Raw genomic sequence first — 26,695 nt, 5'->3', positions numbered from 1 at the left:
ACACAAAATTTATCTTCTACCCTCCAAGTGGGAGAATGGAAGTCTCTCGAGGAATGGTACTCTCCCTCCCCCCACCATTCTTTTTCAGCTACCTGCTGCAAGCAAGGGAGGAAAGGATGCAGCGTTTCCTGAGAAGTCTCATTGGCCCAAGACTAAGACCAAGTACGTGGATAAGTGTGATCTGTCGTTTGTGTCTGAGGAATTGGCTGAACATGACAAGAGGGTTTTGTCTCATGACTGTGGTGATTTCATACCTCTCCACCCTTCATCAGGCATTTCAGGAGACACACCCCAACAGCACGCATTTTTGCAGCACCTAGCACAATGGTCTCCTAGTCATTGATACATTTATGGAGGGCATGGTATAATGAGATTGCCTACAATAGCATATGGCCCATCCACGACTGCTATTAGCATATATTGCCAATGGCTGCTTATGGGACACTAGATGGGGAGGGTTCTGAGAATTCATTCCCAGGTGTCTGGCTGGTGGGTCTTGCCCGCATGCTCAGGGTCTAACCAATCACCATATTTGGGGTCAGGAAGGAATTTTCCCCCAGGTCAGAGTGGCAGAGACCCTAGGGTTTTTCACCTTGCTCTGCGGCATGGGGCATGGGTCACTTGCAGGTGTGAACTAGAGTAAATGGTGGATTCTCTGTAACTTGAAGTCTTTAAATCAAGATTTGAGGACTTCAGTACCTCAGCCAGAGGTTATGTGACTATTACAGCAATTGGTCAATGAGGTTCTGTGGCCTGTAATATGCAGGAGGTCAGACTGGAGATGGTCACGGTAGTCCTTTCTGGCCTTAAAGCTTATAAGTCTTTGAGATTAGAGCTCCTAAGCACTACTGTAATACAAATAACAGACAGACAGCCTGCATCTTAATGGAGTACTTGGACATGTAAAGTAGATCTATCATTTTTGTCCCCTCTGTGGCAGTGACCTGGGAGCAGAGCTGGTTAGAAAATGGAATTTCTCTTCCATGGGAAATTTACACTTTGAAATTTGCTTTCATTCTGAATCGGAACGAAAGTTGAAATTTACCACACAAATTCCAAAAATAATTGTATTTGGAATGATCAAATGTTTCATTCCCATTATGTCAAAACATTGTAATAAAAGAAGAGCTCGGTGTAGATCAAAAGCTTGTCTCTTTCACCAACAGAAGTTAGACCCATAAAAGATATCACCTTGTCTCTCTATTACATACAAATACACATAACATTAAATATAATACAGTACACTCCCACTTATCCAAATGCCCTTTATCCAAAAATCCTAATTATCTGAATCCACAGTGTGTCCCCCAGGTAGCACCATAATTAATCATACACTCATAACTTCTCAATTAGCCTCTTAGCACCTGTTAGTGCTGATCAACAACTTTGTATAGCAGCTACCTGCAGTTACTGAGGCCACGTCATTGATCTATCGGAGATCAATGTATCGTGCCTAGTGTAGACGCAATAAATCAATCCCCAATCGCTCTGCCATTGACTCCGGAACTCCTCCACGGCACGAGGAAGAAGCGGAGTCGACGGGGGAGCGGTGGCCGTCGATCTCGCGCCGCGAGGATGCAAAGTAAGTGATTCTAAGTCGATCTAAGATACGTCGACCTCAGCTACGCTATTCTCGTAGCTGAAGTTGCATATCTTAGATCGATTTCCCCCCATTCCCCCCAGTGTAGACCAGACCTGAGATCTAATCCTGTTTCAGCAACAGCAGCAGCTTGGCAGGACAGTTATGACTAAATCAGAATTAAATTATGACCACAATGGTTTTAATACAATTTTGGTGTTTTAATAAACTCAGTAAAGTTTGTAATTTATTATAGAGTAAAAAAACCAAGTACAGTATTAAGCCAACATCAGCTTTACACCCTTTGGTCTACATATTTCCACATCAGTGATGCTGCAGCTCAACAGCACTTCCAGTTATCCAAAAGTTCTGGCTGTCCTCCAGGGCGTTCAGATAACCAGATGTGTGCTGTATATCAGTAAATATCAATAGTTCATCTCATATAAGAGTCAAAACAAAATGAATCAAAACACTAAAGTAGAAACAAACTCTTTTACGTTATCAAAACAAAGGAAATCAACTTTCTCCCATCAACACAATCCCATGTTTTGACAAAACTGCATTTTCTAACCAGAGTCAGAAGATCTGCCTAGTGCAGTATGGACACATCAGCACAGCTGAGAGACCCTGGTCCAGCAATTATAGGGTTACTATGCAGTGTGGACTCTTAAGCGCAGACTTGGAAACACCAAGTCCATAAGCCAGGGTCCCACAGACCTGGCTAACCTTACAGTATGGACATACCTACTGTGTCATTCAAAGGCATGTACTGTCCAGTGCCCACCAACAGAGGAAGGATGCTCTAATGGCAGGGCACTGGCTTGGGACTCAGGAGACATGGGCAAGGCAATGTTCTGCCACAGACTTGCTGTGTGACCTTGGGCAAGTCACTCAGCCTCTTTGGGCCTCAGTTCCTGGTTATAAAGTTGGGATAATGGCACTGCCCTACTGCACGGGGTGTATTCAGGATAGCTACATTAAAGATTGTGAAGTGCTCAGATGCTATGGTATCAGTGAACTTATAACTACCTAGGACAGATAAATAGGGGACTGTTGCTAACTAATATCACAAGAAGAGAGCTGGGTAAGATTTGGCCCTCAGTCAATCCAGTACATGAAGTCAGTTGGACAATGAATGAATGAAGTCAATGGGACAAAAAAATGTTGGCTTGTATTCAAATCACATTTACACTGGTGAAAATCAGGAGTCACGCCCATGGCTTACATCCGCGTAAATGAGAGTGGAATAGGACAAAATTTGGGTCAAATTGCCTGTAATGTTACATGGGTGCTTAGCCTGCTAGTGTCACAGGACTCAGGACAGTGCTGGTTAGTACCCAGTGTTTACTCAGCAGAGTGATTTTGTGAAAGGGTTCTTTATCACTGCTTCTAGTCTGCTCACACGGGGAAACAAAGCACAGAAATAGGAGCAAATATATTATCAAAGTAACTGCAAGAATTCGGATAGTATTGTATCTTGGGACAGGATAGGACACTGTACTGGGGGGTCAAAAGTGTGCCTAGAGCTATTCATTTCACTGGGAACTGGGCATCCAAACCTTGACCATCGCAGTGTTATTGTTATGTCACTGGTCACAGTAGGGCTATCACTTTACACAAATCACTAATACCATGGTGTAGAACTGTAGTACATGACTTGCCAATGGTCTTTGGCCCAAATCCTTAAAAGGTATTTAGGCTCCTAACTCCCATTGGAATGAAGGGGAGTTAAACACCTCAGTACCTGTGAGATCTGGGCCTTTGTGTTTATCTGGTGTCTGCACTCTTAGCTCCCGGTTTGTGAGGCCGAAAAGGCTGTGTTTGAGCTTCACCTTTCTGTGTCTTTCTGTCACCCTGTCCATACCTCTCTGGCTGGCCCACTTCCTGAGCAGCTCTGTCCCAACCCCCTATCTGTTTGTGACACTTATTCTAGACTAGAAGAGCAGCCCACCCAGCTGCTGTCTGAGATCTTCAGGTCCCTGGAGCCAGAGCTGAGAGGATTTATAGATACCTGCAATAAAGTCCAACAGTTTAGCTGCCTGCAGGTCCTGGTTACCCTGAATGACTACATGTTTGAGATGCAGGGCTCTTCCACAGCCTCTTCCTCCTCCTTCCTCAACATGGTCCTCAGCAACGTCCTGCTCCTGGCCAAGAACAACTTCAACAAGTGCATTGTGAGTCTCCATCCGTAAGCAGAGATGCGCCTCGGAGTGCTGGAGCCCCAAGTCAGCATTTACCCTTTGTGCGAATAATTAGAGCTTCTGGGCCTGATGCTTAGCTGGAGTAAACGAGCATGGCTCCATTGAAGTCAGCCTCCCTACCCCCCCAGTGAAGCCAATGCCTGTGTGAATGTGGCCCTCAGTTCTTGTGAGAATTAAAATTTCCCTGCATCATTCATTGCTAGTGCGTACACAACGATGTCCCCACTTGTATGGGCACACTGCGTAGGCCGCACTTTCACACAGGGCTGGGAGGCCAAGGGATTTCAAACAGCACATTCCTAAAAGCAGTGGCTGAAAATGCATCACTAGGAACTTTCCTGTCTCGGTGCTTTTAGCCGTGGCTGAAAGTGAGCTGCAGGTTATTGCCAACTGGTCATTGTTCGGCCATCTGCGTGGAGCGGTACACGGCTTTCACACTAGCTGCTAGTCGACAGGCGCTCATGTCACAGAACCACCACAGCTGGAACTCATGCCTGCCCTTCATGGCTGTCTCAGCTCAGGCTGAGTGATAGATAAGCATTATAAATATTATTTTAGCATTATCCCAGAGATCAAAGATTGAATCATCCCTGGAGACCGAACTCCACTCTCCTTTAGAAGTGGTCCTTCAGTGGCACAGTGCTGGGGCATTGGAGGGGAAGCTTGCCCTGCCAATGCCCATGTGATACCAGTTCTGGGGCAAGCGGATTCGAGGGCTGTCATTCTGGGCTGGAGGAAGGCAATACTAGTGAAGTTTGTTGGCGTATGCCATGCAGGTCAGACTAGACGATCCCAATGGTCCCTTCTGGCCTTAAAATCTGCAAGCGTACGAATGAGAGTACTGAAATTGACCATTTTATCATTCTTGATTCATTCCTGTGGATTACGAGTACAGGGTTCAGCTAGCTGTGATGCTGGCATGCAGGCTTTAGTGGGGTTTGCTTGCTGACAGGCTCTTTGGCATGCCCACCCCAGAGCCAGGGACTGGCCAAGTCTGAGAGTGTTCTGTTTTATTCTATTGCTCCCAGTGTGTCCTGTGCAAAGAAATCGAGGAAGCGAAGGTGCCTAGCAGGGCTAAAGGCGGGATCCTGCCTTTCGTCAGCCGCTTTGAGGAGTTCGTGAATTTCTCGGAGGATGTGTTCAGATGGGCTCAGCGGAGAGGCGAGCTGGACAAAGCTCACACCAAACTGGTGGGCAGTGTCTTCAGCAGCAGTGAGTAGAGAGCCAGCAATGGAGTACGCTCAGACCTGAATCACAACATTCAGATCTGGAGCAGTATTTCAAACCCCCTCTTTTAAAGCCCAGGGTGTTTGGATCGGGATTCTGGTTCTGTTAGTGGCACAGAGAGGCCAGCATGAAATGTGGATCTTGATCCATGTTGGAACACTGAAATCCCTCACACACACCCACACACATATATGCAGCCACCCATGTGTACGCACTATGCACAGAAAAACACACCCACACACAAGAGCTTGTTTGGGGTCCCAGAGGTGTGGCCTAGAGTCACTCTTCCTTCCTTCCTGAGCTGCACCAAGTGCAAACCCAGTACAGCTGAGGGCTGAGAATGCATTTCCTGGCTGTAGATACACCGAAGCAGAGAGATCACAGGAGCAATATTAACAGTCTCAGGAGGTGCAGAGTCACTGGAATAAGTTGTCAGAAAGAAGGTCTCCCCCCAAAAAGCACTGCTGTACATTGCCAAGAGAAAGAGGGGGAGATTGGTAGTTTGCAGGTTGCACTCTGCATTGCCATGCAAGAGATCCTAATGTGGGTCTCAAAGCTGGTCTCTTGCTTCCGAGCCTGGCAGGGGCTCAGGATGCTGTGGAAGCATCCTGAGCCCCCCCTCCACACACACACACACACACACAGAAGGTTGAGTTGTAGATCACTCAGAGATGCCCAGACTTTGAAAGCTGGAAAGCTACGTTAGCACCTTTCCCTGTTGCAGAGGGCGTAGCCTTCTTTGCGTATTATCCTGGATGATCCGCCTCACTAATGCAATCAGTACCAGGTCCGTCTGGGCACCATCTGCGTTTATTATATGAGATAGGAAATAAAAATACATTACATGAAATCATTATTTACATTACGATGTTATTCTCCCTCCGGTATTGGAACCAGTGAGCCATTCAGATGGGACAGGCTAAGAGCCATTAGCTCCAAAGCATGAGTTATAGGCAAGACTCTAGGGCTAGGAAGATTGAAGCAGTCTGTGGATTGGACTGATAGGACTTGCCTAGACTCTCTGGAAAACCCTTCTGGGTTTGTGCATGGTGGGCTTAACTCACCCTGTCTTTTCACCTTGTGTCTCCCCTTCCTTCCTCCCCATCTTGATTATCAAAAGATCCCTCTGGGCCTATGTGCTTTCTCCCTTTCTTTTTAGTCAATAGTCTGGCCTCAGCAAACCTGAAGGTCAATACGGACATGGTCATGATGGAAAACTTCCACCACATCCACTGCTTTCTGTACCAAAAGAAGATCCACTGCTTGGAAAGCAAGAGAAAGGAAGCCAAGCAAAGGTACCATGAACACCTGGAGAGATATGTCATTAAGTACCTGGGACAGCCACTGGAGAAACTCAACGTAAGTACATTATAAGCCACAACCTCCTCTGTTTATAGTATGTATAGATCACTCCTTACTATCCTATCTGAGCACTTCACGGTCTTTAATGGATTTATCTTCACACCGTGCCTGTTAAGTCCTTTTTACAGATGGGGAACCAAGATGCAGAAAGGCTAAGTGACTTGCCCCCGGTGGTAGAGCAGCAACTGGAACCCAGGGCTCCCATGTGCTAGGCTAGTGCCCTAACCACTGAACCATTCTACCTCCAGCAGGCATGACCCAGGAAGTCCCAAGGCTAATCTGAAGCACCCTTTTGACACTGCAAAAAGAAAAAAAAGCATTTTAACCAGAGCTAGCTCTCCCTGGTTAAAATAGCAGTAAAGACACAGCAACTCAGGTCAGCTGCCTGAGTTCAGTCCCAGGCTGTCCTATAGGCTTGAACCCAAGTTGCCCTGTCTTCACCATGATCTTAATCCGAGTTAGCTGAGTTGAGAACGCAGCTTTTGCTGCTGTGTAGAAAAGTCCTTACTTTGCTCTCACCTCATTTGTCCCCATACAATACTATTGCTATCTAATATCCATTAGCACAAATCTTGTGCTTTATATGTCAAAAGTGCTTCTCAAACATTGGCTGAATGAGATCCTTTTTCCCTATGGGGGATAATTCAACTTCTGCCCTAGATCAGGAGAGCTTCTGACCTCTAGAAATTAATACAGCCCTTCCCAAAATGCCAAGGATACACACTCTGCAACTAAACCCTCTATTGGATTCACACACCCCATCCAAGAGACAGTTGGAGGACAGGACAGGAAGGGGTTCCCCTGTTTGTGAGATCAAAGCCAGAATTACTCTGGTGAGACTAACACTCACCATGTCTGTGCACCGCTGCCCTCTCTAGCTAGCGTCGGTGGGTTACACAGCCTCACTATTGTACGTGAGCGAGCAGAACTGCTTGTGCAGCTCACCTGAATTGGCTTTGAACTGAAGGGACCAATTTCTATCACTGCTTTCTCTTTTGGCTGCATGTCTGTGGCTGGCTGATGCCAGTTCTTTCTGGATGGCTGCTAGCGCAGAGCCTCCTAACATAATTTCAGGTTTCCCAAGTGATTGATTTGTTAACTGAGCTAAAAGCGTGGCTCCACTCAAGCGGACATTCAGCCCTTTCCCATAGTTCCTTACCACTCCACTAATCCCTTGCTGTTCTGATTAATGCTCACCCACCTGCTCATTGGCCTATAACGTTTAATAAAAGCTAGGCCCAGCTGGACTTAATTGAAATGCCTGTTGGTTTTGATTTGCTTCTGGTCTTTGCTGTCAAATGCCTCCTGCCCCTGGAAGATCTACTCAGCTATGACACCAGCCACAGCTTCAATCAACTCACGGCCCGTGCTAATTGTTTTATCTTCCATTGATGAGAGCGGAGTGGAATTCATTGTTGGTGGCCAGGGAAAACGACGACATTTGTGGTGTCCATTAGCAGTGCTCAGCTCAGGGAGAGGAATCCTGAGCAGCGGCTTTGCTGCCCACAGCTGCTCCCCATGTGACTTTTCAGTTATGAGCTGCTTAGTTGACTGACATGGGGTAAAAATTTTCAAAAGTGACTAGCTGAGTTAGGAACGTAAGTCCCCTTTTCACTTAGAAGGTGTAAGAGCTTGTCCATGCAAATGCTTCGTTCACATCAAGCTGGGGTGCTGGGCAACTAACCATCCATGTGGACCCTGCTGCCATGCGCTAACAGCTCCCTCGTGTACAGCCGCTTGGTGTGCTGCAGGCTAGTGTGGGTTAGATTTACACCCCAGCTTCCCACCAAGTGTTTGTGTGAACAAGCCCCAAGTGTCACTGAAAGTCTGGGGGACGTAGGAGCAATGGGACAGCAGGGGAGTCACTCAGCGGTTGGTGCACCCCTCAGGACCGGGCATGGTGTACCAACCTCTTCTACTCTAGCGCCCCCTGTCAGTGGTCACTCCAGTCCTGGGGTGATTTGCCCCTTTTCATGTCTCTGCTCTCTGCCCAGCTTGCTTATAGTCCCACCCCTTCCAGGGGGAGAACAAGGCCAATGAAGCAGAAGCCTAATAACCCTTTCCCAAGCCTTCAGCCCCACCGTGGACTCAATAGTCCTTGTTCCCCTTTGTGTCAGGGCTTTTGCCTCCCCTTCTCTGAGTGTCAGTCGGGGAACTCAGGCCCCCCACCTCCAGTCCAGGGACCTTGCATTAAGCAGCAGGGTCTGCTCCCATAGACTCGCTGTTGTTTCCCTGGGCCACTTTCTTCAGGCTGATGCCGAGTCCCCTCAGGCTCTCTGACAGCATGCAGCCACCCATAGGCTGGGCCTCCTCCTTCTCCAGGCACCTGGGACATCTCTCCCTAAGTGCCTTCTCCTGGAAGCTCCATTCCTCGAGTATCGCTCCCCGGAAGGCTGGTCTTGCTAGGAGAAGCCTTTTAACTCAGCTATAGTTGGTCAGCCACTTAATCACAGCCGGGAAAGTAACCGTAGCTGCCTATTAACCCATGTGTGGCTGCTATGGGAACAGGGGGGGTGGGTTGTATGCACCCCATGATAGAGACAAACTCCAGGAGCTAGTTTTTCCTACTGCCAGCACTGTGGAGCCAGTATCCTGGATCAGCAGAAGAGAAACCTGTGTTCTGTTCTGCTTTATGCAGCCTGTATAAAACCACCAGCTATATTTGGATGCCAGAACCTTTATAGTTGATGAGGTATGTGGAGCAAAAAGAACCACAGGTTGCTTTTCAAATATCAGGTAGCATCAGTGTTGCTGCTACAGGATGCAGATGTCTACAACAATCTCCTTGCAGAGCATGGAGTGCGGAGAGCTAAAGGCATCCTCCTCTGCGGAACATAAAGACTCTGGCTCTGCATGAACGGTCAGATCTGCTCAGTCAAAACCCAGCAAGAGGCAGGACAAAAGGCTTCTGGAGTCAGCCAAAAAAGAGCTCAGTAGAATCACACCGTGGAACAGCTGGTGCATGATTTGTCTCCTTTGCTTCCCCAGCATTTCTTCGAGGGGGTGAAAGCCCGCGTGGCTCAAGGAGTGAAAGAAGAGGAAGTGAGTTTCCAGCTGGCATACAGCAAGCAGGAGCTGCGGAAGGTGATAGAAAAGTACCCTGGCAAGGAGGTGAAGAGAGCTCTGGATACTCTCTACAGGAAGATTTACAAGTATCTCTCCCCCGAGGAAAACCTCCTGCCGGTAAATATGGCCTGGGCATCGCTCACAGGGTGCAATGCAGTGGTAGCTTCATGTGTTTTGGGGGCCAAGCTTGCCAGGCAACAATAAATGGCAGAGGGAAGGGGACCTCCTAGCTTCATCTCTCTGACCATCACTCCCACTGCATTGTCTCCCTCTTCATGCCCATTGTTTCATCTCCTCTCTCTCTCTCTCTCCTCAAACCACCCTGTCTTATTTCTCTCCTCCCTCTTCCCAGTGACCTGTCTCTGCTCCCTGCTTCTCTTAGTAGTTTGAAAATTAGTGGGAATTCCTTTATCTCCGCTCCCTTAGAGGGAACTCTTACTAGGCAACTTCTGGGGCCTAGAGCCCAGTTCCTCAAAGGTATTTAAGCACCCAACATTCATTGATTTCAGTGGGAGTTGGGTTCCTAAGTGCCTTTGAGGATGTGAGCCTAGAAGCTCCGAGGTCAGCCCCATGCATGTCCCTTCCTCTTGGGCTGGTGGTTGCACTTGTGCAGCAGGCGGTGAAGACCATGTGCCTCTGTGGGTGTGCATGGTTACGTTGCACTGCAGCAAGCCCCTGAGGGGAGCAGGATAGGATGCTCCCAGTAAGAGGGGTTATTGACTCCAAGTGTTTTACCTGCAGGTGGTCTGGCGAGCCATGGAACAGGAGTTCATACAGCAGTACCGAGAGTTCGAGCACCTGATCCAGCGCTGCTACCCAGGGTCAGGGATCACAATGGACTTCACCATGGAGGACTTGCTGAACTATTTCATCACCATCACTCAGTCTAGCATGTGAAAGCAATCCTTGCTGGCTAGGCGCGTGGTGACAACAGCTCCTGCTGGTGCCAAGAAAGCTCCATCGGCAGCCAAGGAGCCAAAATGACCATGTGGAAATTTATTCTGGACTGACATTTGGCACAAGAGTTCTCAGCCTAGGTTTAACCCAATATGGGGATCTACTGAATTAAAGGGGAACTTTCTCAGTCATCAGCCTAAAAATTGGCCTTCCCTGAGAGGGAAGCTTTGGGATTCCTTTTCCCCCAATGGAGCCATGCACAGCTGATAATGCTGGGTTTCTGTGACTCTCAAGGTGAGTACTGTCACCTCCTACAGCACTGCTCTGTAACGTCCTGTCAGAGTGAGCGATCATAGAGCAACCCATGCTCATTAGACCCTTTCTGAGCACGCCCTTCAGCTTCTTTATGCTGAGTTACACAGCATTGATCAGATGGGGGAGAGAAGCATGATATATTTGCCACTCTGAACTTATGAATTTATAGGAGGGTCCAAGTGGGAATGTAATTTTTGGCCACTTTGACTAATTCCGGTTCATCTCTCTTCCGCGTTCAACATACCCGGTTTTAAATAAAACTAGAGATGGATCCACAGTTAACAATTTGGGTCTGGATTTCAAATGCCCCAAAATGCCAGGGAGTCCAGATCTAGGGGATTGGAGCAGCCCATTGTAAAACTAAGGATCATTTGTAAAATCTGGATATGGGTTTGGATTTCCAACACCCCTAATGTTTATGGTTGTTTGGGTTTGAGGTTTTGGTTTAGGTCTGCCTATACAAAGCACAAAGTTTGTTTCCTTTCCATAGCTCAGCGTCTCCCACAATTCTGGTATGAATGGGCTATTCTCCTTCTGTCTGCAGTTTCCACAGGCGCTTCAAAGCTGCAGCAGAGCCTATGCTGGTCATGTCCCTTTCTCCTGCTTCCGGCCAGCTCTTTGGTTTCCGCAGCAGCGGGCAAATGGTGGTTCACTTCTCTCCTGTCCCTTTCTTTTAGATGCATCTGTAGCCATTTTGATGGCAGTTATAGTATTTGTATTTATTTTCAAGTCTCCTCACCTCCTCCCAGTCAGGATCTAAGCAGAACTGGGGTCAGAGACACCCGGATCGGCCTCAGAGTCCAAAACCAGAGCAGCCCGTTCTCTCTTTGATATGTCTGAAATGAACCATCTCTCTGCTCACCAAGATAATTTCCACAGGCTTGCCCAATAGCAGCTGGACATGCCATAAGGGGTGGTTCTTGTTTCTTCCTTTGGCTGCATTGAAACAATTGGATCCATGCTTATGAATGACGCACTGCAACATAAAGGGCTTTCCATCGCACCTGTATGCATGGTGTTAGCCATCTCAGATGTTGCTTAATCTATCAATTCTGCTGTACAAAGAGTTTAAAAATAAGAGTTATTTTATGTGACGTTGTTATAAATGTTTCATTTCCTAGGATGGGGCAAAAACTCTTATGCAACCTGGAGCAATTTCCCAGGGATCTTTCCACTCTTACCTAATTTAGCTTGTCTGCCCATTGACAGTATCACAAGACAATAAAAGGCTTTCAGTGTTGGCCTCATTGCTTTGACCTGTTCTTGTATCCCAGCGTGGTCACCTTGTGTTGTATGGGATGTCAACTCAGGCACGGGGACTGGGATGAATCTGAAGCTCTTGGCTCAATACAAAGTAAAATCTTTTTTAAAAACCCTACCAAATTTTGTATGAATTTGGTGATTGAAAAAGACCTGTTCTTTCCCCCACTGAAGGGCATGCGGGCTCTGCCATTGATTTCAGAGGGAGCAGGCCCAAAGACGGAAAAGGACAGCTGTAAAGCCTGGCATATCGTGGGCAGGGGTTATGCTAGTTTCCTCCCAACAGCTACACCTCATCCAGGCATGCAGCACTCTCCTTTCTATTCTAGGCCTGAGCTTGTGCTAAGCTGAGACTTCCTCTTGGGACAAACTGCAAGGTGGTGTTGTGAGAGGAACCAGTATCCACACAGCTCTAAAATGCTAACACAACTATACACAAAATCATCCTCCACCTTCAGCTAGATTTCAGCCCTGATCCAACAGAGTCCAGATTTCCTGAGCTCCAGGGCACATTGCCAGGCCTAGCTGTTTTCCCAGACTGTCCTTGATGACTTAGGTTGTCGAGATATGAGTGGGTGGAAGGAGGGGTCTTTGTGGGAGGTAGGAAGTTCATCCTGGATAGTGGTGCATCTGAATGTTGTGCTTTTCAGAAGGTGCTTAGCTGTTTAGACAGGCACTTCCAAAGCATTGGAATAGATAAGTACCTTGGAATTCTGCTCTGTAAGGATGAAGGGATAATGCACCAGTCACTGGCATCACCCAGTCCCTGCGAATCTGGTTATTATACATGTGTGCTAGGCACTCTACAGTCAAAGGAAAAGGCAAGGTCTAGGCAGTTCACCATTTTCCTCCGGTTTAAAAGTTCTCTCTCCTAGTCATAACAGTATCGTCTAAGAGGTAAAAAGAAAAGGAGTACTTGTGGCACCTTAGAGACTAACCAATTTATTTGAGCATAAGCTTTCGTGAGCTACAGCTCACTTCATCAGATGCATCATTAATGAGCAAGCCCTAAATCTTCTGCAGGGATGTAGCAGCTCATAATGTTGTTCTCTGTTGGTTTTACAAAACATCTTTCACATGTAGCAAGTGCTGAAGAACCAAACTATCAAAGAAGATGACAAGTGCAGGACGTGAGACCAGCAGTAACTGGGTGGAAGTGCAGGGTTTTAAGTCTGACCTTTAAAAGGCTAACAGAGTCAGTGGCATGAAGGTCAAATGGGAGCGCATTCTGCCAGCTTCGGGTGAGCGAAGAGAAGCCCAGAGAACTGATGAGCTGAGAAAGTTGAGAATAGCATCTCAGGCATGGCACACAAGTTTGTCGCTCCAGTTTTAGGCAGGGGTAGTTCCACTGACATCATTGGCATGGAGCTGGAGTTACGCCATGATGAACCATGAGCTCAGAGGGCAGGGAGAGCAGCATGGATCAAATCACACAGATAAGGCAGAGCCAGAGAGTGGAGAATCTTGAACAAAGTGGAGAAAAGTCTAGAGGTTCTACTCAGGTTAATCGGTAGCCAGTGTGGCTGCTTGGAGAGGGATCCTGAAGTCCAGGGGACATGGATACCACACCCAGAAACTCTAAACTCAGTAGTACTCACTCAGGCTTTGTTGAAGCCCTTTTAGCACTGCCACTGGGAACGTCTGGAACTCTACAGTGGACAGGACATCAGCAAGTACCACCATGAACCTGCTTGACTGTGCATAATTGCAGGGATTGGGCAATTCCTTCCCACCTCATTGATGCTCTAGTGTCCCTGGGGGGCACTGTGTGTGCACACAGCCTGATGGGGCAATATGGCCTTTGCCTGTCTCAGAGGCACAGAGCGCCCCCTGGAGGCAGGGAAGGAGTAGGATGCACCTGGTGATTCCCAGGCAGGCATATCCTGCCCAGCTGGGGTAAGCCCAAGAACTACAGCTGTGTGCCCCAGTTTCTGTTTTCCGGGAGCGCCCTGTAGCCTGTGTTATTTCACAGGGAGCCTGTATTCTTTATTTTAGAAGCAAGTGTGTGTTACACATAAAGCTGGGGAAATGGCTGAGATCTTTGACCCCAACCTGGTCAGCTGTTTTATGCGAACAGAAACCAAGGTCTTCACGGAGGGGAGGGAGCAGCTTTCAGGAGTCGGGCTTTTATTTCTACTCGCTCTGTCTCTTTTCCTTGGGAACTCTGCTCCCAGCACAGCTCAGCTCTGGGGACCAAGAAGTGGTTAGCTGGAGGGGACAGTGTTCTTTCAGGCTGTTTTGCTGAGCTTGCCTGTCTTCACTGCGTACAGGTACTCTGCCTTTTTTTCCCTACCAACATTTCACTCATGTTCATTTGCTGAGAGCAGACACTTAAATATTAACTCTAGAGGCACAGACAGTGACTCTGCAAATGGTTCTGAGGCTAGGGCTGGGGGGAAGATTGCAGAGACAAGCTGTGTCTTCAGACAGCAAACATCCTGAGTGCTTGCTCTACTGAAAATCAGCTCTTGCAAACACCAGAAAGCAAAGCCAATGTATCAGGATTCTGAGTGCTACATACGCAGGTCCACAGGCATGCATGGGACTTTGCAGAGACTGCATTCAATCTAAAGGGTGTTTGATTCAGCATTTTCAAATGCCAGCTCAAGGAAGTGCCGGTGAATTTTTAACGGCTGTGTCACACAGCTTTTCACTGTAATTGGTGCAAACAGCAGGAGAGCCACAGATCTGGATAATTCTGAAGCCTTGCGTATGTTATTTGGGAAATTCTTTCTGCCTTTGTAACTCTGGTGACCTCGGGATATCGCCTCCAAATCCCAGACTGTGACTTTGACATGAACAAAGAGGAGACTTGCCCAGGTTTGCCTTCTGGGAATCTGGGCCAGGTTTTACAGTCAGCTCACGCCAGGCTGGGCAGGACTTGGAAACCTTATCTATGCTATACAGGGCTGCTACTCTGAAACCTGTCTATACTATCATTTTTCTTAAACTCAACTCACTGCTGGAGCTGCACCAGTGGGAGGGCTAGCATAGGTGGGCTACCGGGACTTTTACTATGGTGCAGGATAACCTTGAGACATGCCAGTGTACTTATAAAACGGGAGTTCAGTGAGTGTGTATAAAGAGTCACATACTGCATAAACGATCAATATAGTTCATATGGCAATTACATCATCCCCTATTGTGTCTCAATGCCTTGATTTATTTATTTCATGGCTGGCCCCAGATAAAAAGTTATGGGATTATTGGTGGTGTTTTTGTCACTGTGTAATGGAAAGGGCTGGGAGGGTTTACTTTCCCCCATTGTTGTTTTTTTTAACCTTAGAAAAATCAGAAGTGTCGTGTCTACTGCATGTTGGTTTTGCTGGGGGACTAGTTGAGGGCCTCAGAGAAGAGGATTATGACTTGTGTCAGAACTTAATTCAAGTGTTGGACCTTTAACAAAGAGCACTTTTTTCCTGACTGTTAATTGAGTGTTTGAGTTAAACAGATATAAACACAAAGAGTTTAGCATTTTTAATTAAATCTATTTCCCCTTTTGATTAAAGAGGTTTTGCTTATATTTTATGGATGCTGGCATACTCTTCCTGGTTCTTCAGTGTTACATAGAGTCTTCCACACTAGACAAGACCTGAATATCTCCTGTAAAATCAATCAGAAAATGAAATGAAAACCTCTCAAATCCCCAAAAGTGCTATTTTCCTTCTGCAGGGTGACTCAGAAGCATTCCCAGTCACCGGAGAAACAAACATTTTGCTTTACTGAGTCAAGTAACTTAAATCTGCTGTTAATCTGTTTTTCTCTAAGCGTAATAGGGAGCCCTGTGCTGTAGGGCAGTGGTTCACAACCTTTTTGAGCTCAGAAGCCATTTGTAAATGGCCTGTCTCTGGTGTGCTAATGCGCCTTTGTCTCTGAGAAAATAGTTAGTGGGCGTTACCAAGAACTACAACATATTTCAGTAACAATCATATAGCGAAATCTCATAATTTTACATGCAGTGAGTTTACACACATTTCAATGGGATGGTAATATTCAGCAGATTATGAGTTTGCAAATGATACCTCAGAAGGCATACTTTGTACAAAATATATCATAACCTTACAAAAGTGGTGAACATGGTGTACAGGGGGTCATATGCGGGACAGGGTATCATCGGGGGTTCCCAGTAGGAAGAGCAGAGTTTCAGTCCACTTGGAAAGGCTGAGGTGGCAGAAGGACAGAAGAAGACTAATAGAGAGTCCAGGCATGGTTGAAGGCAATGAGAGGTGTTACCAGATTTGCCCGTGACTTTGGGGTACACTTATTTATTAGGGTTACTCTTTGGGAGGGGAGGTGCCGTAATTCTATCAATGTACTGCTTGTGTCACTTGTGTGTTCATATAGAGCTCTACTTCTCCCTTCTGCAAGTCCCCTCCCAATGGAGCTATCCTGCAGGACCTAGGTTCCCCAGGGCCGGGTTCCTCCAGCCCCAGAATCAGATGAACACACACACACATGAACAGAGCCCGTCTGAGCAGACTGGGTGAATCAGCACTTCCAAGCTGACCCCTTATATGCCCCTGGACTCAGCAGCCTGGGTCAAGTGGCACTTCCAAGATGCCACCCTCATATGTCCCAGGTTCCGCACGTCCCTATCCCCACTTTCACGTTACAATTGTTCCGGAAGTAACTCACTGGATGAGCAAACCCCACAGGAGTTTTGGGCACTACAGGGATCTTTAGCTTAGGTAAGAAGAGAGTTGCTGCAGAGTAAATGGGGAAGCCAAAAACACAAGAGAGAGAGGGAGAGAGAGGGAAAGCAACCAGCTGAACCATAAAAGTTATTTATTGCCAGGTAATAACCATCCAAAGAGAGCCAAACAAACAAAACAGTTACAATATTAAATCTAGCTTAAATTTTATTACAAAAGTCAGGTTTAGAACACTATAACTGATCACACAAGCCTGGATTAGAAAGCTATACCTAGAGTAGAAAAAAAGCAGAGAGAGAGAGAGTTGGGTTCTCACCACTCCGTGAAGCTTGAACTGGTCGGGGTCCCCAGGTGGTGGTGGTATCTGAGAGTCCAGAGTGCTGGAGACAGGCAGAGCCCCCAGCACAATCAGTCAGGAGAAGATGAAGTCCCAACGGAACTGATGCAGAGTTTGGATCTAGGCATCAGAACCCTTACTTGCGTGTGAGTAGGGGTTTTTGTAGGGAAACAATAATGGTTCAAGGGAGAACACTATGTTTGTTTATGGGTAAACTGATGGCTCAAGGGAGTATACCAAAGTTGTTTTGCTCAGGCTAGACCAGTGGTTTTCAAAGTTCGGGCCGCGACCCAGTATTGGGTCATGGAATGCAAGGCACTGGATCACCTTGCTCTGCACCCAGGGACCCTGGCAGCTGGCCAGTAAAAACCAGTAGTAAAACCAGTAGTAAAACTAGTAGTCCCTACCCAGAAGCAGCCAGCAGCAGGTCCAGCTCATAGGCAGGGGGACCACAGGGCTCTGTGCACTGCCCCCGCCCTGAGCACCAGCTTCACACTCTTCCTGCACCCCAACCCCCTCATCCCCGGTCCCACCCCAGAGCCCACACCCCCAGCCCAGAGCCCTGACCCCCTCCCACACCCCAGCCCCCTGCTCCAGCCCTGAACCCCCTTCCACACCTAACCCCTCATCCTCAGCTCCGTTGGGTCACAGGCATCAACAATTTTCTTCAACTGGGTCGCCAGAAAAAAAGTTTGAAAACCACTGAGCTAGACAATAGGAACTGCTCATTCCTGGCTATGGGCGGTGTTCTTTCAAGGGAGCTCACAATGCAATTAGGCAGCTTCAGTATTTTGGATACCAATAAAGGATTTATTACTAGAATTGGTCTGATAACTACTGAGCTGGGTGTGTGCAGGCGTGGGTTCATTAACATCTGGAGCAGAGATCCCCCATCATGCTGTGCTTCCCTGCTTTTCTGGTCCCAGAGTTCCGTGCGGTTCTTGCCTTGGAATCTCTGTTCTCCATTCTGTATGCTAATGGAGATGCCTCCATGTCCCATCTTCGATGCAAATGAGGCTAGGGGAGCTTTCTTTATCCTGTCACCCTTGTCCCAGAGGTTTAGGTGTGTCTCCCACTGCCTTTTCATTGCTCTTTGTAAGTCTTTCTTCTGATCGGTTTCGGTTCAAGCAGAGGCTGGGGGTGGGGGGCAGGTCCTTTGTGAGTCAGACAGGCTGGGTACTGTGCCCTGGTTCCCCAAGAACACAGAGCTGACAGGTAACATGGGTGGATGTGGGGCAAGGGAAGAGACGTCTTGAACTTTCATGACTGCTTGCACTGGGGTGAGAAATGGACTATATGGTTTGGATTTGTGTTATGTACCGCATTGCACAAGGCTTTTATAACAAACTAACCCAAAGGAGGGTATTACAGTGTCAAGAGAGCCTGAAGTGAAGTTATTGGGTTAGCTGAGAGAGGAAACTGAGGCAGACACAGTTGTAGTACCACGGCCTGCCTCAGGAGCGTGCTCCAGGCAGGATTGCCTTATGACTGTATCATATGTTGATAGGGTAAGTGTCAGCCATCCCATCTGCCCATGTTCCTAGCCCTCACTCACTGGCTGATTCTTCTAGGGACTGACTCTAAGTCCATTGACATCAATGGAAAGTCTCTCATTAATTTCAGTAGGCTTTGGATCGGGCATCACGAGACAGGTGGGTCTTGAGGAAGCATCTGAAGGAGGAGAACATATTTTTCATGTGCCAGACACAGGCCGAAAGAAAACCAACTTTGGCTTCTGCTTCCATTTAATTAGCCCCATGTCCCCAGCCAGCCCAACTAGGAAATGACCTGGTAGCTTGTCCCTGCATCTCACTAAACTTATTTCTACTCCGTTTTAGTCTCTGGTTCCTGGCTTTCAGATGATGTCCTGGCAGGAGAAGCGCGAGGGCCCCTTTCCATGTCTTATCCAGCGACTGGATCATCTGGTGCTGACTGTGAAGAACATTGAGGACACCGTAGGCTTTTATTCCAAAGTCCTGGGTATGGAAGTGGTCACTTTCAAGGTAATCTGAGGAGCAGGACGGAGCTGGGATATGAAAAGTCCTGTGTTCTAGTCCTGCTTCTGCCACTAACTTATTGCGTCACTGTAACCAAGGCATCTCTATTTTCCCCATCTGTAGAGTGAGGATTGTAGGAACTGTCAGCCCATGGCCCATCTGACTGAGTGTCCTGTCTCTGACATAAGTCAGCAGCAGCTTAGTCAGAGGCAGGTACAGAAGACCCTACAGCAGGAAATAATGGAAGAACCTGCCCCTAGAGCAGAGGTTCCCAAACTTTTCTTATTGCATCTACCAGCTGCCCGCATACCCCTGCCCTTCTGCTCACTGACACTTGAAATGTTCTTCTTTAACACTACCTGTCTTTAGCCATCTCTCTATATTTCACTGTTACATACAGTGAATACAGTATATCATAGTTATAGTGTGATGTACACAGCTGAAAAAAACAAAAAAAACCCTGACTAACTTCTGAGCTCAGTTAGACCGGACAGTTGCTGGGCAACTGAACCCACGCGGTACGTGATTGGAGGTGAGGGCTCTGTACATCAGCGACGCTGTGTATCTGTTCTCATTGGTACATCTTGAAGTAAATTAACTACCGTATTGTACATAACAAATTCCCACAGAGTTTTAAAACTTTGTCTGAGTAGCCTATTAGGACAATGCAATAAATAAAATAATGAATAAATAAAATCCACCATTACACAATTTCTCCTGTGTATTCCCCCCAGTTCTAGAGCAGCTTGCAGAGCTTTGAAGTTAGACATTTCAGCAAAGTTTCAAATTTGGACCAAAAAACTGAAATCCATTTTTGTTTGTTTGTTTAAATTCACTTTTTTTAAAAACCAGCTTGACCTCACAGAGCCACTGGGAGGGCTGGTTAGTTCCTGGGTGACATTTCCAAAGACATGTGTAGCAGCAGTTAGGCACCAAACTGTCATTTGGGCCTTTGAAAGTCTCCCTCTCCTCCCATGTCTGTAAAGCTATAGCAGTGCTAAGATCTCACTCCTGTGTCCCTTGTTGTGCTATGGAACAGAAGTTCCACTTGCTTTCCACAAGGGGGTGACATTGAGTACAGAAATGGAACACTCCTCCTACCTGTCAAAGGAGACTTTTCCTGTTCTCTCAGAGCAGTATCCCTGGTGGCTCACTCCCCAGCCCAGGGTTTTTCTTGCAATCCTGGCATTCAGAGAGGGAGGTCTCTGTGTGGCAGTACATTAATCCTCTCCTTCCCTTGGTGACAGGGCAACCGGAAAGCACTACGTTTTGGGAACCAAAAGTTTAACCTCCACGAGGCTGGGAAGGAGTTTGAACCCAAGGCTCACAGACCAGTTCCTGGTTCCATAGACGTCTGCCTGATCACAGACACCTCGCTAGACCAGCTAGTGGGACACCTGAAGGTTGGGCAAACTGTGTTTCACCCAAGTGGCCACATGTCTCATGGGATACTGCCATGGGCCTGATGTGAATGAATAAACCCAGAGGTGTGGTAGGGTAAGGGCTAGCGAACTTCCCTGTCATCTTGGAGACCTGGTGCCCAATTCAGCTTGTGCTTACAGCAGTGTAAATCAGGAGTAATTCCACTCAGATCAATGGGGTTGTAAGGAAGAGGAGAACCAGACACCTGGAGTTCAGTGTGTGAGCGTGAATCTCCTGGCTTTGTACTGCTCTATATCACAAAACCTCAAATTTGCAATCTCTGTATAACATTTGAAACATGTTACATTTGAAAATCTCTGTATAACAGGTTCAGCGCTGGGGTAGCAGGACGTTTGGGGGCAGGGCAGGGTCTATGGGGCAGGATTGAGGGGCATCATCAGAACTGTGCGTGGGAACCCCAGGCCTGGAATAGCAGATGGAGCTGCAGGTCAGCAGCAGAGACGTGCCTGGGGAACCCCAGACTGGAATAGCTGGGGGAGCTGTGAGACAGAATTGAAAGGCATCCGCAAAGCTGTGGTGAAGGGAGACTAAGGGCAGGACTAGAACAGTGGTGCATATTTCAGGTCAGGGATGAGGTAAGGTGGCAGAGCCATAGAGAACCCCCAGGCCTGGGAAAGAAGAACCCAGTACCTGCCAAAATATCACTGGCCAGTGTTGTTTATTGCTTGCCTTCAGAACACCAAACCCATCACCTACTAGTCTATGTAATTGGCCCCTTCCTTCTGTCCATACACCATATGTCCAGCCCCATCCACCCACAATGCTTTGCAGTCCACCCTAGCTCAGTTGTGTGTCTCTTTATCTTCTCTGCTCGACAGCACAAGGAAGTCATAAGGAACAAGGAGTCACATCAGCAGTGCTGTGCTGTATGGATCACTGTCAGGGGCAACTGACGGCCTAGCCGGTTGCGCAGGTCTGCAGAGCATTTGCCACTGAACTCAAGGGGATTCTCTTCATTAGGGGTCCAAAGTCCATGGAAGTCACTCAGAGCAGAGAGCACATGAGCTTGAGCACATGAGTAAGATGAATTTACATGTTCTCAAGGAAGTCACCATATGGAACTGGAGATTGGGAGATTTCAGATTTTCTTACTATCCAGCATGAGATCTGTCACCCAGCCACCCACCTGGGAAATCCAAGACCCTACTCTAATCCAGTATGGGATCTAATCTAAGCAGTATGGGAGGGGCAGTTATACCTGTGTCTTCTTGAAGGTCTATTTCATTACCTGTGTGGTGACAGGTTTCAGAGTGGTAGCTGTGTTAGTCTGTATCAGCAAAAACAATGAGGAGTGGGTTTTAGCCCACGAAAGTTTATGCCCAAATAAATGTGTTAGTCTCTAAGGTGCCACAAGTCCTCCTCGTTACCTGTGTGACTCTCTGCTTCCTACACCCACACCCCCTGCCCATGGACAGATAAACCCAGGGACTTGGCAGAATAAGGGGTTAATGCAATAATAGCCTTAATAGAGACCTGGAGTCAAAGCCTGGCTTAGCTCACCAGTGAACCTGAATCTATGGGTTGTGTCCTGTTCCCCTTTCTAGTGCTGAATGCTGAACAGTTTGTCTGCCAGGAGGTGCAGCCATCGAGTGCCACAGGCTGGGATCACAGGGCTGAAGAGCAGCTAGCGCCCTGCTTGGCAACACCTAGTGCTTTTCTAGGTCCTCTTCACCATCTGCCCCTCTCCTTGGGAAATGCACGGCAGCACTGTTAAATCAGAACAACCATGGCCAGAGAGGTGCTTGGACAATGGCTCCACCATCTGCCTGGGGGCAGGGATGGGGGGGAAGGAGGGAGGACTGGGAGCAAGCCCCTTAGAAAACCATTGTTAATGCTGAAAACCAAACATACCTTCCCTCTCCTTCCAGGCCTGTGGTGTGACTATTGAAGAAGGCCCAGTGCCCAGAACCGGTGCCATTGGGCCAATCACATCCATCTACTTCCGAGACCCTGATGAAAACCTGATTGAGGTTTCCAACTACCGCACTGACTTGGCTGTCGACAGAGTGAAGCATTAGTCACACTCCTTTTTCCATCACCCCCCAACCCCCTCAACACTAGAGGCAAGCAGAGGAGGCCGTGATTTTGCTTTGTTCATTTGCAATGTATTGTAGGATGGGGTTTGGGGTTTGCAAACTGAGAACACATCAGCTTGTGTCTATGTCCATTCTGCCAGGCTCCTGATATAGTGGGACATACCAGGCTTCATCCTCAAAGGAAACCTGCACAACACATGGGAGCTTAAATTCATAACTCTGCTAGACACTGAAAAATCAGGGCTGAACAGAGACACTGTATTTATGGCTTATTACAACAATCTGCTACCCATTAACCCCCCCCCCCCCCCACACACACACACACACACTCTTTGTCCTATGACTGCAGAGGTGTTAACGGGCCACTCTATCTTGAAAGGTCCCTTGCAATATGTGCTAACTACTTATGCTAAACAATCTGTTCCACTGTTCATTTTGCTGTGAAGCTGGGAGCACCTTTCTCAGCCCTGAAGAAGAGCTCTGGGTGGCTTGGCAGCCTGTCTCTCCCACCAACAGAAGTTTTCCTAGATGGTAAATTCTCTGGGACAGGGACCATCTTTTTGTTCTGTGTCTGTACAGCACCTAGTGCAGTGGGTCCTGATCCACGAATGGTGCTTTGAGGCACTAATGGAGTGCAACTAATAAAGCAATAATCATTAATAATAAGTAGGGCCCCACCAAATTCACGGTCCATTTTGGTCAGTTTCACAGCCATAGGATTTTAAAAATCGCAAATTTCATGATTTCAGCTATTTCAATCTGAAATTTCATGGTGTTGTAATTGTAGGGGTCCTGACCCGAAAAGGAGTTGTGGGCAGGGGGGGGGTCACAAGGTTATTGTAGGGGGTGTTGCTGTACTTTTACCCTTTCTTCTGCGCTGCTGCTGGTGGCGGCGCTGCCTTGAGAGCTGGGCAGCTGGAGAGCGGCGGCTGCTGGCCGGGAGCCCAGCTCTGAAGGCAGTGTAGAAGTAAGGGTGGCAATACCATGACTCCCCCTCCCCCCCAAAAAAATAACCTTGTGACTCCCCTGCAATTCCCTTTTGGGTCAGGACCCCAATCTGAGAAATGCTGGTCTCCCCTGTGAAATCTGTATAGTATAGGGTAAAAGCACAGAAAAGACCAGATTTCACGGTGGGAGATCAGATTTCACGGTCCATGACTTGGTTTTCATGGCCATGAATTTAGTAGGTCCCTAATAATAAGGGCAAGAGTATAGGAAAATCAAGTATGAATCAACCACTAGATGGCAGCATTGCTTAATGTGGACTCTGAAAGTGACAATAGCTGCTGAGCTAGCTGGAGACCAGAATCAGCCCATCAGAGGAAATTATATAGGGCCAGATCCTCTGTTGCTGTAATTTGATGTAGCTCCAAAGCAGGATCTGGCCCATTAACTGGTCTGCATGGCTCAGGATACGGGCTGGATGGACCTGGGATATGGAGCTTTTCCTCTTGGTTACTCTTTCAACTCCATCCCATTACTGAATGCTGTTTGGTTGTGTATATCGAATGCTTTGGTGGATCTCCGATCTGTTCCCTTCAGATGGGAGAGACTGCACGGAAAGTGTCCCTGAGACAGGAAACTATTGCTTCCTGCTGCTCAAATCCCCAGAAGGTAAGAGAATCCCTCCGTGGAGGAGATTTACAGTGGCACATGGCAGTACAGAGATTGCATGCCAGACCGCCCTGGTTGGGAGACCAGGTTTCAAAGGGTAAGTAAGTGGCTGACTTGGTTGATATGTAGAGGCATGAAGGAGAAGGAGATAGGTGAAGCATGGAAAGGAGGGTGTTTGCTTCAAGCAGAGCAGTCTCTATTTAAAATAAAAAGGACTGGCAGTGGTAGCAGGGAAAGGAAGACCTGAGGATTGGGAAGAGCACAGAGAACGAGAGCGGGTGTTGGGGGAGGAGAACATAAACAAGGCCTCCAAGGATTGGCTGGGCCTCTCTTGCTGCCTGGGAGTGAGACACTGATAGAAAGTGCTCAGATCTCCCTGGTAGGACAAGAGCAGGGGCCTCAAACAAGTGTATGCTTAGTGACAGCCACTGCCACATGCAAAATCTGAGCCCCCAAGGCAAGATTTCAGGTTCAGAGGGAATCATCAGCCTTGTCAGGCTGAAAGGAAATTGCTAAAATTCTCATTTGGGCCTACCAAAAACAATTATGCCCAACTTGGCCTGTTCATTAGTCTCTGCTCGTGACAGGCTTGGTGCTGGAATAGCAGCAGGTGCCTGAGGCCAGGACCGAGGTGCATGGCAGCTTTTGGGGGGGAAGCACTTCAATGGTCAGGGTGGAGGTGCACTGGCAGAGCTGTGTGAGTGGAGCCCAGGGCTGGAAGAGCAGAGGGCGCTGCAGAGTACAGCTGTGTGGGAAGCTTGCATGTCCCCTCGCCAACCTCTGCCTGACTCTAGCCAGCACTAATGGTCCTTTTGTATGAGCATTAACTTCAGAGATAAGGTGAGCGAAGAAATACCATTTATTGGACACTACTTCTGTTGGTGAAAGACACAAGCTTTCGAGCTCCACAGTACTCTTCTGCCTGTCTGGGAAAGGTAATCAGAGGGCATGCCTACATTACAAAGTTAAGTCGATGTAAGGCAGCTTATGTCGACCTAACTATGTAAGCAATGTGTACACATTACCATGTTCCTCCCGCCACTGTAACCAGGGGCAGTGAGTTGTATGGGCCCGTGGTGTCCGGGCTCCAACAAATTCAGGGCCCGGGGGGCCTGGCACCACCGATGTTCGGGGCCGGCCTGCCCCTGTGCGCCTCCCCGGAGCGTCCCTGCCTGCCATAGGCCGCGGGCAGCTGCCCCCTTCAGCTCTGCGCTGTGCTCCCTTGCCAGCTGCTGGGGGAGAGGCGCTGGGGGGCAGAGTGAGGCGGCTGCTGCGCCTGCAGAGGGAGGAGGGGAGGAGGTGCGTGGAAGCCACCCCCTCTCCCCCCCGGCAGGGGACTCAGAGGGGTTGAGGCTTATCCTGGCTGGACCTCCTGAGATGCAGCGGGGGGGCCCTTGGGTGAGTGTTGTGCCTGGGGTGGGGGTGGGGAGGGGCCTCCTCCTCCCCCCCCAGAGCTCACTGCTGCCAGTGGGGAGAGGGCTGGGAGGAGTCCTCCTCTCTGGTCCCAGCCCTGGTGCAGCCTGCCTGCTGCACCCCAAACTCCTCATCTCTGGCTCAGATCCATGCCTCGCACCCCCTCCCACCCCCCAACCCTCTGTCCCAGCCCAGAGCCCGCACCGCTCCTGCACCCAAACTCCCTCCCAGAGCCTTAGGTGGGGTGGGGGTGGGGGGATGGGACTTGGACCCGTTCTGGGCACCACCAAAAATTATACAAACCTGCCACCCCTGACTGTAACTTGCCCGCTACGCCGGCCTAGTAAAGCCACCTCAGTGAGAGGCATAAGGCTTAGATGGACTTAGTTCAGGCGATGCAGTGTCTGTAAAGACACTGCGTTCCTTGAATTGCCCGTTGGCTGTCAGGGTGACTGACAGCAGGAGCTGTGAAACTGAGTGAGGGGCGGGCATTCCAGCTGTGAGCCCCAGCAGTACCGACAGCTGGAACCTCACTGCCTAGCACTGATGACCCAGGCTGTGGGCTTCCCACAGAGCTCCCAGCGGGAGCCCAGCTGCTCAATACACAGAAGTGTCACAGCTAAATACAATGTTAAGCATAAGGAGTTGCAAGAGACCATTCAAGATGGAGCAAGCAGTTAGCACCTCTGCAGTCATAGGACAAAGAGAGTTAGTGGATCACCAATTGTTGTAATGTGAGATATGTGTCTGTATTGAGTCCCTGCTTTTTGGTGTCCAGCAGAGTTAAGAATTTGACAGGTTTCAGAGTAGCAGCCGTGTTAGTCTGTATTCGCAAAAAGAAGAGGAGTGCTTGTGGCATCTTAGAGACTAACCAATTTATTTGAGCATAAGCTTTCGTGAGCTACAGCTCACTTCATCGGATAGCTTTCGTGAGCTACTGCTCACTTCGTCGGATGCATCCGACAAAGTGAGCTGTAGCTCACGAAAGCTTATGCTCAAATAAATTGGTTAGTCTCTAAGGTGCCACAAGTCCTCCTTTTCTTTTTAAGAATTTGACGGGTATTATTCCACACTGCAAACATTAACGTCACACATATTCAAGAAATCGATCTAACATTATACACGTGCTGGTGTCGCACTGTAAGCCACTACTCACCTTTCATGTGGGTGGCTAAGCGAATGCACGTGGCTGTGTATTCCTTCTAAATCCAGCTTTTCACACAAGCTGGCCACGCCAGGCGTTGATGATGTAGCTTCTTATTTTATGGAGTTTTGCACATGGGAGCAGTTCTTGAG

At 48.2% G+C, this 26,695-nt stretch overlaps 2 protein-coding genes across 4 annotated transcripts in view; both read left to right on the top strand.

The window, feature by feature from the left end:
• LOC125643099 (exocyst complex component 1) overlaps positions 1–11,894 on the top strand; it is a 59,467-nt gene extending 47,573 nt beyond the window's left edge. For both annotated transcript variants that reach the window (XM_048865225.2, XM_075132375.1), the window contains exons 13-18: positions 89–162; positions 3,513–3,753; positions 4,809–4,992; positions 6,167–6,366; positions 9,358–9,552; positions 10,177–11,894. In XM_048865225.2, coding sequence (XP_048721182.1) covers positions 89–162; positions 3,513–3,753; positions 4,809–4,992; positions 6,167–6,366; positions 9,358–9,552; positions 10,177–10,332 — 1,050 coding nt within the window. In that variant the 3' untranslated portion in view covers positions 10,333–11,894. The remainder of the gene's footprint in view (positions 1–88; positions 163–3,512; positions 3,754–4,808; positions 4,993–6,166; positions 6,367–9,357; positions 9,553–10,176) is intronic.
• On the top strand, positions 10,537–26,302 carry GLOD5 (glyoxalase domain containing 5). 2 transcript variants are annotated; one of them, XM_075132378.1, is made up of 4 exons: positions 10,537–10,626; positions 18,735–18,899; positions 20,141–20,296; positions 22,205–26,302. In XM_075132378.1, the coding sequence occupies exons 2-4, from the start codon at positions 18,756–18,758 to the stop codon at positions 22,352–22,354; spliced, it is 450 nt and encodes a 149-aa protein (XP_074988479.1). In that variant the 5' UTR covers positions 10,537–10,626; positions 18,735–18,755; the 3' UTR covers positions 22,355–26,302. The 2 variants fall into 2 exon arrangements, with proteins under 2 accessions (XP_074988479.1, XP_048721145.1); XM_048865188.2 differs by lacking the exon at positions 10,537–10,626 and adding an exon at positions 13,997–14,177.
• Positions 26,303–26,695: the final 393 nt, after the last annotated feature.

The sequence above is a fragment of the Caretta caretta genome, chromosome 9 (assembly GCF_965140235.1).
Source record: "Caretta caretta isolate rCarCar2 chromosome 9, rCarCar1.hap1, whole genome shotgun sequence".
Taxonomy (NCBI): Eukaryota; Metazoa; Chordata; order Testudines; family Cheloniidae; genus Caretta; species Caretta caretta.
The sequence above is the reverse complement of the archived record's forward strand: the minus strand, read 5'-3'. Positions and strand labels throughout refer to the sequence as shown.